Below are 12,764 nucleotides of genomic sequence, written 5' to 3'. Positions count from 1 at the left end.
AGTCTCTGTCACTGGAGAATCCAGTGCAACAGCTCAAACGGCTTGAGCTGGCCCATCCTTTTCTCACTGTGAAGTCTGGGAGAAAAACAGAAGACCAAACACCCAGACGCTGCCTGGTACGGGGCCATCTCTCTATTTCCTTGTTTGCAATCGCCTATTTAAAAGTCCCTGCGATATCCTGTATTTAACTAGGCAAAATACCTTTTAAAACTTTATCAGGCCTAGACCACTTCATGCCATATACTCCCCAACAAGGTAAACAACAGAAAGGTTGCTCAATCTTATTTCACCGAGTTTCACTCTTTTCTGGCACCCCTGAGTGATCTGTCCACCAGTCATTCTTAGCCCACACAGGCTACCTTTCCCACACCCACAGGTCCGCAATGCCCACAAATGCAGGGTCACTTGCCACCAAGTGCCGTGTTCCATAAGGCACGGCTTAAGGCCCTAACCCCGCAGGCACACGCGTGTCCAAGGCAGATTAAAAATGTGCACGTTCCTCCGAGACTGACATCTGGAATGATTAAAGAAAAGTATTTGGTAGCACCCGGGGGGGCTCAGCTGGTTAAGCGTCTGACTTCGGCTCGGGTCACAATCTCACGGTTTGTGAGTCTGAGCCCCGCGTTGGGCTCCCTGCTGTCAGCACAAACCCCGCTTTGGATCCTCTGTCCCCCTCTCTCTCTGACCCTGCCCCCCCCATCAAAAATAAATAAACATTGGGGGGGAAAAAAAAAAGCAAGCATTTGCTGCTTGAAGGATCCCATCGGGTTATCAGTCATAAAGCTTCAAACAATGCAAACGCCGCCTTTCTAAAACGTCCAGAGTAAGGTCCCAATCACAGAATTTTAAACCTCGTTCAAAAACCGTCGCATAGACAACGAACATTTTGTACCGCTGGATATCATCCAAGAACGGCAGGTACTTGTACGTGACCGTTTCAGAAGTCAAAAACATTTTCCGGGGGCGCCTGGGCGGCTCAGTCGGTTGAGCGGCCGACTTCGGCTCAGGTCACGATCTGGCGGTCCATGAGTTCGAGCCCCGCGTCGGGCTCTGTGCCGACAGCTCGGAGCCTGGAGCCTGTTTCGGATTCTGTGTCTCCCTCTCTCTCTGCCCCTCCCCTGTTCATGCTCTGTCTCTCTCTGTCTCGCCCAGCTCGGGCACCGCCCCCAGGTGCACCTTCCCCGGCAGGCCCCTCTGCTGGAGGCCCCCAGCCCTTCCTGGCCTGCTTCCCACAAAACCCTACTGCCTGCCTGGTCCGTCCAGCCCCTCCAGGGCAGTCATAATGCATCAGAGGCTTTAGGGCATGGCTGTAAATCAGGAAAGCCAGTAACACTTCAGTGAAAACGGCGCGTCAGTGCGAAACAACAGCTTTCCCCATTGTTCCTTCACAAAACCTAAGAATCCACCTTGGCTCAGTCGGAAGGACTGATCTTTCGGTGCCGTGCTGTTTCTACACAAAGCTGTGCTGTTTTGGAATTACAGGTTTTCCAGTTTCCAGTCATTGGCTTCCCCGGGGAGCTTTAAAAGAGCCGTCAAACGGCCTGAGGTGGTAGATCATCCCGAGGTGATCTATATTCAAACCATCCAGAACCAGAGCGGGGGATCAGGCACGGGAATATTCGGTTTCGCAAGTAATTCTTTGAGAATTTCCTCTGAGGCAAGAGGCAGAACACGACTCACCTCCCAGATACCAGAGGAGTAAGTGTCAGTCTAAGTGCGAGAGTTTATAAAACTGCTCAATGTCCGATCAGAATCTAGTTAAAGGTAAACACTGGTTTCCAGGAGGGGGAATCAAGACTTGAGGCCCAGGGCCCGAGTGGCACAGCGTTATGTCGCCACAGGATCAGAGCCCAGCACTGGGTCCCTGAGACGGTCATTGCGGAGCACAGATCCCCAACCCACCTTCGACTGTGGTCCCCACTACAGGCCCTCCACGCAGGCAAGCCAGCGCTCAGTAACTACCCTCTTGTGAATGAAATCCATCCCAAGCCCTGTTATCCGGCTGACGCGGTGGGGGGAAGGGGGCACATTCCTGATGCTTCAGACACACAAAACATCCACCCTTCCACACACACCGCTCCCACCAAAGCCCCGTGTGTCCCCTGTAAAATCGAAACCCTAGGATGTTGCCAACTCGCTTTCATACAGGCTCTCTCCACTCTGCTTCATCCCGCAGGTAAAGTTGTATAAGAAAAAACAAAACCGAGCGAAGGGGCATTCAGGAAAAGAGCCCTTTTTTTTTTTAATTGGCCATTACTTGGAATATCCATCACCCTGGTTAACAGTTTTCCCTGAGGGCCTATTTATTCCTCGCTCTCTGCCCAGATTCGTATTCTCTGCCTGTAATTCACAACTTCACAGAACGTGAAATAGCCACTTGCGGATGGGCTATACGGCCAAAATTCATGTTGATGGGCTGCACCACCTTTCCCAACTGGATCTGTAGGCTCTAGACCTTATAAGCAAACCACAGAAACTGGAAACAACCGTTTGCCACCCAACCCTGATGGCCAACTGTGAAGACAAAACAAATCGGAAAACTAACTTTTTAATGCTGGCAGGGCTCCCACAGTGATCCTGGATCGTAATGATTTATTGTTGAAATAAGTCAACCGAAACGTTGACTTCAAACGACCCATGGATCCAAGCCTTTCCTGGTGACAGTTTGGTCTCATCCTTAAGGTCACCTGGCCGTGCCAGCCGACCACGTCTCTAGGCGTAGGTCCCTTTGAGAAGCCGCCGTGTCCCCCGGTTCCCACACCCTCTATCTGTCCCCCTCTCCCTGGCCCTGCGGGTCCTGCCTGGCGCACGGGGGTCAACAGCACAGAGGACTACATCTCTGCCGCCAACCAAGCACGTGCCCGGCTGAGCCGAGACCGTCTAAGTCTTCGGCGCGCCTCCAGCCCCACAGAGGGCCAGCTGGGTTCCCATACCGGCTCCGCCGCCGAAGCGGGCAGGCCTCTAAGTAACACCCAAATTACAAGTCCGCGTCCAGGAGCAGAAGCCAAGATCAAACGAGGCTACGCTTTTCAAAGAGCTCCCAGACAGACAAGCACACATGAGCCGGATTGTTATTATCTGGAGGAGACAGAAAAGAGACACCAAGGGAGCGAACTCCAGCCATATTACAGGGTGACTCAGGGAACCATCCAGCAATTTCCATCCAGCGCACGGGGCGGGCAGTGACCTTTGATCTTCCCAGACAGGGGGAGGGATGGCTGACTGCCGAGCATCTCCAAGCACACCAGACAACCACTCAGTTAACCCTGGAGACCAGGTTTTAATAGCACAATCAGGAGCCACAGCCCGCTGAGCAAAGGGCCAAAAAGCCCTGGTGTTGAACTTGAAGCACCCCAGGCCTGCTCCCAGCAAAAATGCTGTGGGAAGCGGCGTGGGTACCCCTCCCACTCCCTTGGCCTAAGTGGGGAGCACGCCCCCAGCCCGAGGCACCAACCTTCCAACTGGAGGCCACAAATCCCCAAAGAGCTGCCCGGGCCCTGCCCAAATGCGCCCCGGCATGCCGGGCGGGCCCCTGGCAGGTCCCCGCGGCTCGTGGCCCTCCAGGCGGCCTGGCGGGAGCCCTGCCGGCCACTCACCGGAAACAGACACCTCCATGAGCGCCTCCAGCGGCCGGTTGTTGTCCAGGTCCCGGCTCAGCTGCAACTCGCCGGTGGCAGGGTCCAACAGCAGCAGCCGAAGCTCATTGCCCTGCAAGAAGGTGTAGTTGAGGCTGTCGGAGAGGTCGGGGTCGTGGGCTGGGATGCGGCCGATCACGCCGGTGGGGAAGCTGTTGGACTTATTGGTGACGTAGTTGTTGAAGAGGATGTGGAAGTCGGGCAGCACCGGCGGGTTGTCATTCTGGTCCAGGAGGCGGATGTGCACGGTGGCCCGGCTCACGAGCGGGGCGGACGTGGCCTGCACCACCAGCACGTACTCCCGCCGGACCTCGAAGTCCAGCTCGACCAGAGCACGCAGGTCCCCGCTCAGCAGGTCCAGCTGGAAGACCTCGGGCACGTTGCCCTCCACGATCTGATACATGATCTGGGCGTTGGGGCCTTCGTCGGGGTCGTTGGCACGGATCCTTGCCACCACAGAGCCCACCGGGCTGTTCTCCTCCACGAACAGCTCCAGCTCGTCCCTCTCAAACACCGGGGGGTTGTCGTTAATGTCCAAGACGCTCACCTGGACTTCCACCGAGGCGCTAAGCGGGGTTGGGCTCCCCCGGTCCACGGCCAGGGCCCGAAGGTTGTACACGGCCACGTTCTCCCGGTCCAGCCGGCGCTGGGTTCGGATCACGCCGGACGTGGGCTCGATGTAGAAGTCGCCGTCACCATCGTCCCCACCCTGGAAGGTGTACAGCAGGCGGCCGTTGGGGCCCGAGTCCCGATCCGTGGCAGACACCTGGAGGACGCTGGTGGACGGTGGCACGTCCTCAAAGACGGAACCCTGGTAGAAATCCCGCAGGAAGCGGGGTGCGTTGTCGTTGGCGTCGAGGATGAGGATCTCCAGGGAGGTGGTGTCAGACTTTTGGGGGATGCCGTTGTCCCGAGCGGTGATGGCCAGCGTGTAGGCGGCCTGGTCCTCGTAGTCCAGCTCGGTCATGGTGTAGACGGTGCCCGTGTCCGGGTCGATGCGGAACTGCGGAACCGGGTCCTCCAGCACGTAGGTGATACGCGCATTCTCGCCCGTGTCCTCATCGGTGGCACCGATGACGGCAACGGAGGTGCCCACCGGCCGGTCCTCGCTGACGCTCACCGTGTAGTGTGAGCTCTGGAAGACCGGCCGGTGCGTGTTGGCGTCGGTGACGTTGATGAAGACCTGGGCGGTGTGCGAGCGCGTGCCGTCGGACGCGGCCACCGCCAGCACGTACTGCCGCTCCTGTTTGTAGTCCAGCGGCAGCGCCAGGGTGATGAGGCCGCCGCCGCTCTGGCTGCTGAGCGCGAAGCGGTTCCGAGTGTTGCCGCCCGTGAGCTGGTAGGTGATCACGCTGTTGGCGTCCCGGTCGCGGGCCCGCAGGGTCAGCACGCTGCTCCCCACGGCCGCGTCCTCGTTCAGACGCAGCTCGTACACCGGCTGCGTGAACATCGGGTCGTTGTCGTTGACGTCTAGCACCGTGATGGACACGCTGGCGGAGGAGCTCATGGGCGGGGAGCCATGGTCCACCGCCTCCACCCCGAAGCGGTAGTGTTCCACCTCCTCGCGGTCCAGCTCCGCGCACACCGTGATCCAGCCAGAGCTGTTGTGGATCTGGAAAGGGAAGTCCGCGGGCGCCGCGGGGTCTTGGGGCCCAGGCCCAGCACCGCCGCCCGCGGAGGCGGAAGCCGTGTCCACCAGGCGGTAGCGCAGACGCGCGTTCTCCCCCGCGTCCGCGTCCACGGCCTGGATGTGCAGCACCGAGTGGCCCAGAGGCACGTTCTCCAGCACGGCTGCCTGGAAGGGGCTGCTCACAAAGATGGGGGCGTTGTCGTTCACGTCCAGCACCTGCACCAAGACCAGCCCCGAGGAGTTGATGAGCGGAGGCCGGCCCCCATCCTGGGCCTTGATGCGAAGCGTGTACTCCCTGATGGCCTCAAAGTCCAGCGGGTTGATCACATCCAGGCTGCCGCTCAGCGAATGCAGGTAGAACTGCCCCTTCAGGTTGCCGCTGACGATGCTGTAGTGGATGGCCGCGTTCTGCCCCTGGTCCCGATCGCTGGCCTGCACGCGCAGCACGGGCGTGTTGACGGCCACGTCCTCGGGCACCTGGACCACGTAGCGCTTCTCGCTGAACTGGGGGTAGTTGTCATTCTCATCCTCCACCACGATGTGCACGGTGGCTGTGGCGCTGAGCGGGCCCGGGTTGCGGCCCTGGTCGTTGGCCTCCACCAGCAGCTGGTAGGCGGCCGCCTCCTCCCGGTCCACCGCCGCGCGTGTGCGCACCACGCCCGAGCGCGGGTCGATCTCAAACACGCCTCCCGCACCCTCCAGCAGGCGGTAGCGCATGTTGGCGTTGGAGGGCGCGTCGCCGTCGGTGGCGCGGATGGTCAGCACCTCGTAGCCCACCTCCAGATTCTCACGCACGCGCTCACGGTACTCGGACTGCTCGAAGACGGGGCTGTGGTCGTTGGTGTCGCTGACCGTGACGGTGAGATAGGTGGCGGCCGAGCGCCGCGGTGAGCCGTGGTCCACCGCGCTCACCTTGAGCACGTGCGTGTCCTTGGTCTCGCGGTCCAGTGCGCGGGCCGTGCTCACCGCGCCCGTGGCGGGGTCGATGAGAAAGTAGCCGTTGGAGCGCTCATCGAACAGCGCCTCCATCTGGTAGCTCAGGCGCCCCGCCTCGCCCTCGTCCGGGTCGTGCGCGCGCAGCTCGATGACCCCGGTGCCCGCTGGCTCGTTCTCGGGCACCGATACCTGGTAGCTAGGCAGCGGGAACTGCGGGGTCGTGCTGCCGCCAGCGCCCCGCCGAGCCCGCCGCGGGCCCCTGGCCCCAGCTTGGGGCCGGCTCGGCGGCGACGGCGACGGCGACAACGACGGGGAGGGCGTCCCCGCGGCCGCCTCCAGCGCCAGCTCCACCTGGATGGCGCCGGCCGCGCGCCGCAGGGCGCACAGCAGGCGCAGGCGGGCCGAGCCCCCGGGCGGGAGGCAGACGGGGTGGCGTGGGCAGCGGGGGCCGGGGCGCGGCGGGCAGCTGCAGGCGGGGAACGTGGTCAGGGCCGCGAGTGCCGAGTGCAGCGTGGCCCCGCCACCGCCGCCGCCACCGCCCGAGGCCGGGAAGCAGAGCGCCGCGCCGGGCCCCGGCACGGTGAGCACAGCCCGCGCCCGCAGCTCAGCGCTGGGGGCCCGTCGGCTGCGGGGCCGGGCGGCGCAACCCGGGCCGTGCGCGCGCACCCTCAGGCGGAGGCTCAGTGCCGTCGGGGCGCCGCGGGCGGTCAGGCGGACGAGCAGCGGCAGCGGGCGCCCCCCCAGGCGCACGCAGCCCCGGGGCCCCGCGCCCGGCCCGCGCCGCCTCCCCGCCAGTCGCCCGTCTCGGCTCACGTCCAGCAGCTCCCGCAGCGCCCGGGGCGTGCGCGCAGCGTCCAGCGCGTAGGTCCAGCCGGGCCCGAGGGCGAAGGCGCGGGCGCCGCCGGGCACGCGCAGCTCCCAGGCGGCAGCTCGCAGCCCCAGCGCGGGCAGGGCGGCGGCCGCAGCCAGGAGCAGCAGCGCGGGCAGCACGGCCGGCTGCGGCGGCGGCGCCATGGCCCGGAGCCCGAGCCCGAGCCGGGCGCCCGAGCACAATCCATGCACCCGGCGCGGCTCCGCATGCACCCGGCGCGGCCGGGGGAGGGCTCCTGCGCGCCCGGCGCCGGGCCCTCGGGGCGGCCCGCGCCCTGCCTCCCCGGGGGCCCCGGCGGGGACACCGGGGGCCGCGCTCCCGGTCTCCCCCGCAGCTTCCACCTCGAGAGCACTTTGCGAAAGTTTGCGAAGTTGGTTTCAAGATGGCTCCTCTGCGCGTCCCGGGAGGGCGCCGCGCATCAACCTGCGGTGGCGGCGGCTCCGGGCGGCTCCAGGTGGCTCCCGCGCGGGCTCGGCCGGGCGGCGTGGGAAGCGGGGCGGGCCCGGGCAGGACGGGGGCAGCGCTTCGGGAGCGGGCTGGGCCGCTCCGCGCCGCTCAGACCCCGGCGGCCGGCTGCTGCCTGGGCGGTGCGCTCGGCCCGCGCCCCCTCTGCCCGCGCTCTCCCCGCCCCCGGCCCCGCCGGGCCCCGCCCCCGGCCCCGCCGCGTATTGTTCGGCCCCGGGGGGGAGCCGGCCCGGAGGTGCGCGCCGGGAGGATCGCTATGGAGACGCGGGGGCGCAGCCGGGGCGGGGGCTGGAGGCCTGGCCCACTCCCCCTGCGGCCTCCCACCCGGCCTCCCCGGGAGGGGTGGGGGGGCGGGGCCGAGGGAGCCCGGCCGGGAAAGGCGGGGCAGGGGGCCCCCGGGCGGCCGCTACCAGTGGGGCGGTGGCTCTGCTGGTCCCTGGCTGGGCGCGGCCCGGAGCCGCCCCCCCCCCCCCCCGCCAGCCTACGCCGGCAGATTTGGTCGGCGGATTCCGCCGCGCAGGTGGGACCCGGGAGGGGACAGGGGGGTGCGGAGGTGCCCGGGAGGGGGTCGGATTGCCCGCCCCGGGTTGCGGACCGCGGGTAGCGCTGGAGTGCGGTTACACGTTTACGGCAACATGCCGGAGGCTAAGGTGCTTTTACTGCCACAGAACTTCCCTGGGCTTGGAAACGCGATAGGCAACTAAGCGAATTCGGGTCCCACTGGGTTTAAAGCGCAACTTGTAAACGAAAAGGAAAATGACCCGGGTTGACATTTGGGATTTGGCGTGGGGACGGCGGAGGCGCCCGGTCCGAGCGTTCGCGGTCGCGCGGTCCGGTCGGGGGGGCCTTCTGGCTCCTCCCGCAGCGCGGCGGCCGGGGATCGGGGAGCCACCTGCGGGCGCTTTGTAAGTGTGACAGCACCCCTTTCACCGCCTCCACGCCCGGGGCCTCCTGCGGGGAAAAGACGACACAAGAGAACTTTAGACCTGACCAACGCACCGCCGCCTTGTGCGGGAAACGGGTGGACATTTCCCCCCAACCCCCGCCGCCTCCTGCGGAGCACAGCTTGTGGGGCGGGGGTTAGGACTCTACCACACCGCCACCTGCGGCGAGGCTTTAGTATTGTGCCACCCCTGGCTGGCACGCACTCGCCCTCCGGAGAACTCTGGGTGCCAGAACCCCAGTCCAGCTCCTAGGCCTGTCAGTGGCGTCTCTCCTTCCCAGAAGGCTCCCTGGGTCGGTCGGGTAGAAAGATCTGGGTGAGAGGTGCTGCGAGCAGGTACTTTTGATAAGAGAAGTGCTGGCCCCCACATTTCCAGACTGAGCGCAGGTGGGGTAGGGGTCAGCAGAAAATGACGAACTCAACCAATAGCGCTCAAAGCTACTGGATACAATATCTTTAGGCTGAAGCCAAAAATGAGCATTTTCTTCCCATTAGCAACGACTTAAAGAGGTTATTATTAGCCTTAAATGTAGATTTGCTTTAGAATCTTTTAATCTGGGAGTTTCCACTGGCAAGCCCTTTCGGGAAATGTGTGCACGGAGGGAGGGGAAGGAAAGAGAACAGTCCATCATCCCTCAAGTGTGACCGTCCAGGACCTCCTTCCTCTTGGTTGGGGAGGATCAGATGGCAGGAGTTTTCCAGTGGGGAGGACAAGGAGGATCCTGAGCCCAGAGCTTTGCAGTGGAAAGCTCCAGGCCAGGGTGAGGGGAAGGCAGAGACTGGCCAGAGAGAACCCCAGAGTATTTCTCAAAAGGAACTTTAAATAGGTTGGGTTGGGGTTTATATAAACAAAGGGCTCTGCCGCACTGTGCCTGCTGGTTTTTGAAAATTCAAATGCAGTGAGTGAGTTTGGGTGTGGGCATGCTTTCCCCGAACAAGACACCTGCAGGCTGTGAGGTAACCGCCAGGGCCACTCTGAGCCACTTCCTGGTCCCAGGGTGGGGGGAGGAAGGAACGCATGGACAGACCTGGCTAACATGATGTCCCGAGACAGTGAGAGAGAGAGAGAGAGAGACCCCAATGTTCCGTTCACGTGTGGGTTCCCAAGCAGGCCCAGACTGCGTGTTTAGGAATGCACACAGAGGAAAGATTCAGAAACTGCAAGGAGGTGATGTGAGTGTGGTCAGGAGGAGGGCTGGGCAGCGGGGGACGTCCAGGTCTGGACAGGGCTAGCGGCTTTATGATCCTACATCGAACTCTGCGCTCAGGCTTTATGCACCTTTCTGTATGCACAGGCACTGTGTCTGCAGTGTTAAATGGGGGTGGGGGGTTGCAGAAAACAGGCTGCAGCTGGGGTGGGGGGTGGGGGGAACAGGCTGCAGCTGGGGTGGGGGGTGGGGGGAACAGGCTGCAGCTGGGGTGGGGGGTTGCGGGAAAGCAGGCTGCAGCTCGCGAAGTGACCGCAGGGGTTCTAGGTGCGTCAGCAGAACAACACAAATCCGAAAGGGCTGGCGCCTCAGAGGGGTCGCGGTCCAGTTCTGACTCTAAGCGGCTGTGTGACCTTCGCCAGGGCCTAACTCTGGAGGAGAGACTGGAAATAAGAGTGGTCTGGATTCCTCGCCTCATTAGAGGATTATTAAGACCGGGTAGGGGCACCTGGCCGGCTCAGTCAGTGGAGCATGGGACTCTTGATCTCAGGGTTGTGAGTTCGAGCCCTGTGTGGAGGGTAGAGATTACTTTAAAAAAAAAACAAAGAAAAAAACAACGACGACCACAGGGCTGCCTGGGTGGCTCAGCCAGTTAAGCATGGGACTTCGGTTCGGGTCATGATCTCGTGGTCCGTGAGTTCGAGCCCCGCGTCAGGCTCTGTGCTGACAGCTCAGAGCCTGGAGCCTGTTTCAGATTCTGTGTCTTCCTCTCTCTCTGACCCTCCCCCGTTCATGCTCTGTCTCTCTCTGTCTCAAAAATACATAAACTTAAAAAAAAGACTGCATAAAGAGGCTGGCACAGGCCTGGCTCTGGGGCAGGTCTACTAGGGCTAACTTTTCCTGCTACCCTGTCATCGTCACTGAGCACCAGGTCATGGTTGTTTTATCACTTCCTCAGTGGTCCTGGCTGAAATTGTGCACTAAGGGGCGCATGCCCATGTCCCTGCTCATGCAGAGGCAGGGGCTGTAACTTTCATGCAATTTCCCAGGGGGTCTGTGCTCGCCCCTGATCCAGTCCACTCTCAGTGTGTTCACCGAAAGGGAACTGAGGTCAGGGGGCAAAGGCATAAGCCTGGGGGCTGGCCTGTCCTCTGGTGGCTGTACCTGAGGGGCTGAGCCCCGCCCACCTGCCCTTCCCCCTGGGGGTGGCTCCAAGCGGGAGTCCCTCCCTGCAGGTCCCCACCGTGTCTGAGGATGAGCATCCACTCACTGACTCTGGGGCCCCTCCTGGGGGTGGGGGCGGGGTCACATCAGAGTGGGAGGAGCTTGGAGGTTAGCAGTGGTGCCCGTGTCCGGAGAGGCCACTTGTCTATTGGTTTATGTGCCTGGAGCGGCTGCCACTCCTGGGGTCAGGGGCTCAGTGACTCCTAACTGATGTTTATATTTTGCACACGCCCCTGACGTGTTTCACGTGAAGCGAGTGCTTTAAAAAGAAAAACAGGGACGCCTGGGTGGCTCAGTCAGTTAAGTGTCCGACATCGCTCAGGTCACGATCTTGCGGTCCGTGAGTTCGAGCCCCGCGTTGGGCTCTGTGCTGACAGCTCAGAGCCTGGAAACTGTTTCAGATTCTGTGTCTCCCTCTCTCTGACCCTCCCCTGTTTATGCTCTGTCTCTCCCTGTCTCAAAAGTAAATAAAACATTAAAAAAAATTAAAAAAAAAAAAAGAAAAACAAAAATTTTAAGGCAGAGCTGTGGATCCCTAGCATTGCACATGTTCTGGAAAGCATCTTAAAACATTTTTTGCTGGGGGCTCGAATCAGAACCCACATGAATTCTGGACTCTGTTCCTCACACAGTAAATCCCTGAGCCGATCTTTAAATGGGGAGGAGGCAAAAAGAAACACCCCAGTGGTGAAAGCCAGAAAGCAAGTCTGGGCTGGGGCTTGTTATTTGGGGTGGGGGGAGTTCAGAGGGAACAAGCTCTTGCAAACAGAGTTCATCAAGCCCCTCTTCGCTCCCCGGGGCCCCTCGCCTTGGGTGGGGTTTGACTGGTGGGAAATCCCGAGAAAGTCCAAACTCGGAACAAAGATGGGACCTCAAACCTAGTCTAGAATGTTTCGTGTACTAGGGCTTTCCTGAATGACCCCGTATCGTTCGTGACAAAAAATAAAATTGTTTTCCTGGTTGGAAGTTACCAGAATCTTCTAAATAGAAATGCTGTGGTTTCTCTCAGGCCCCCAGGCCCTTGGACTGGGGCTTGTGGCCACAGGTCTTGTGTCCTGAGCTACCACGGCATCTCTGGGGAGCCCAGGGTTGAAGGCAGCAAGGGGCCCCTGTCCCGCCCTGGTCCTCAAGCCCTTGGAGCAGGGCCTGGGCAGGCCCACCTGGGCCCCCTCAGGCTGCACTGGCCTCTAGTGGCCGAGCACAGTCACTGCCCCACCGGCGTCTCGGAGGTGCCCGCCTCCCTCCCTGCACAAGGGCCCCCCAGGTGCCCTCGGGGAGCAGAGCACCAGCCGGCAACAGGCCCTCGTGGGCACCTGTGCACACATAACGTAGGCGGTGGAGCCCTGAGAGACCACCCCTGCTGGCCCCGAGCAGGCTGGGCCACGCGGCCTCCCGACTACACCGCCACACCGAGGCTCCTGGGACTCAGCAGGCTAAGGTAAGGGGGCCCCTCCCCCTCTGTTGGATGCTTCTTAAACTGAGGCTCACAGCACATGGCAGGGGGCGGAGCTGGCATTCAAACACCTTAGGTCCCCAACCCGCAGGGAATGACCCGAGGCTGGCCGACCAGGAAGGGTCAGATCCAGTACCCAAGCCCCTGCAGGGGAAGGGAGCAGGTGGAGGGGCTCCCGGGGACGGAGGAAGGCCACAAAAGGCAGGACCAGAGCCGAGCGGAGACCCCGTCCGTGGTGGGAGTGGGGGAGGCGGATGCCACTGAAGGCTGGGCACTTGGCTGACGTCCACGGTGGCAGACGTACTTGTATCTGTCACTGTTGTTCCCAGCATCACAAAGCCAGTGGGGGGAAGCCCGTCGTCTTAACTTGATTATTTCCACCACCACCTCCCCCCCCACACATATCTCCCTTCTTTTTCAAAAAAGATATATTTCACACACCGTAAAATTCACCCTTTT

The 12,764-nt window shown here is 61.8% G+C and overlaps 1 protein-coding gene across 2 annotated transcripts in view; it reads right to left on the bottom strand.

The window, feature by feature from the left end:
- CELSR1 (cadherin EGF LAG seven-pass G-type receptor 1) overlaps nt 1-7,688 on the bottom strand; it is a 138,575-nt gene extending 130,887 nt beyond the window's left edge. For both annotated transcript variants that reach the window (XM_086711984.1, XM_086711985.1), the window contains exon 1: nt 3,597-7,688. In XM_086711984.1, coding sequence (XP_086568110.1) covers nt 3,597-7,215 — 3,619 coding nt within the window. In that variant the 5' untranslated portion in view covers nt 7,216-7,688. The remainder of the gene's footprint in view (nt 1-3,596) is intronic.
- Between the last annotated feature and the right edge of the window lie 5,076 nt (nt 7,689-12,764).

Source organism: Puma concolor, chromosome B4, assembly GCF_028749965.1.
Source record: "Puma concolor isolate L17-30 chromosome B4, mPumCon1.1.hap2, whole genome shotgun sequence".
In the NCBI taxonomy this organism is placed as follows: domain Eukaryota; kingdom Metazoa; phylum Chordata; class Mammalia; order Carnivora; family Felidae; genus Puma; species Puma concolor.
Note: the sequence above shows the minus strand (reverse complement) of the source record. Positions and strands in the feature narration are given on the sequence as shown.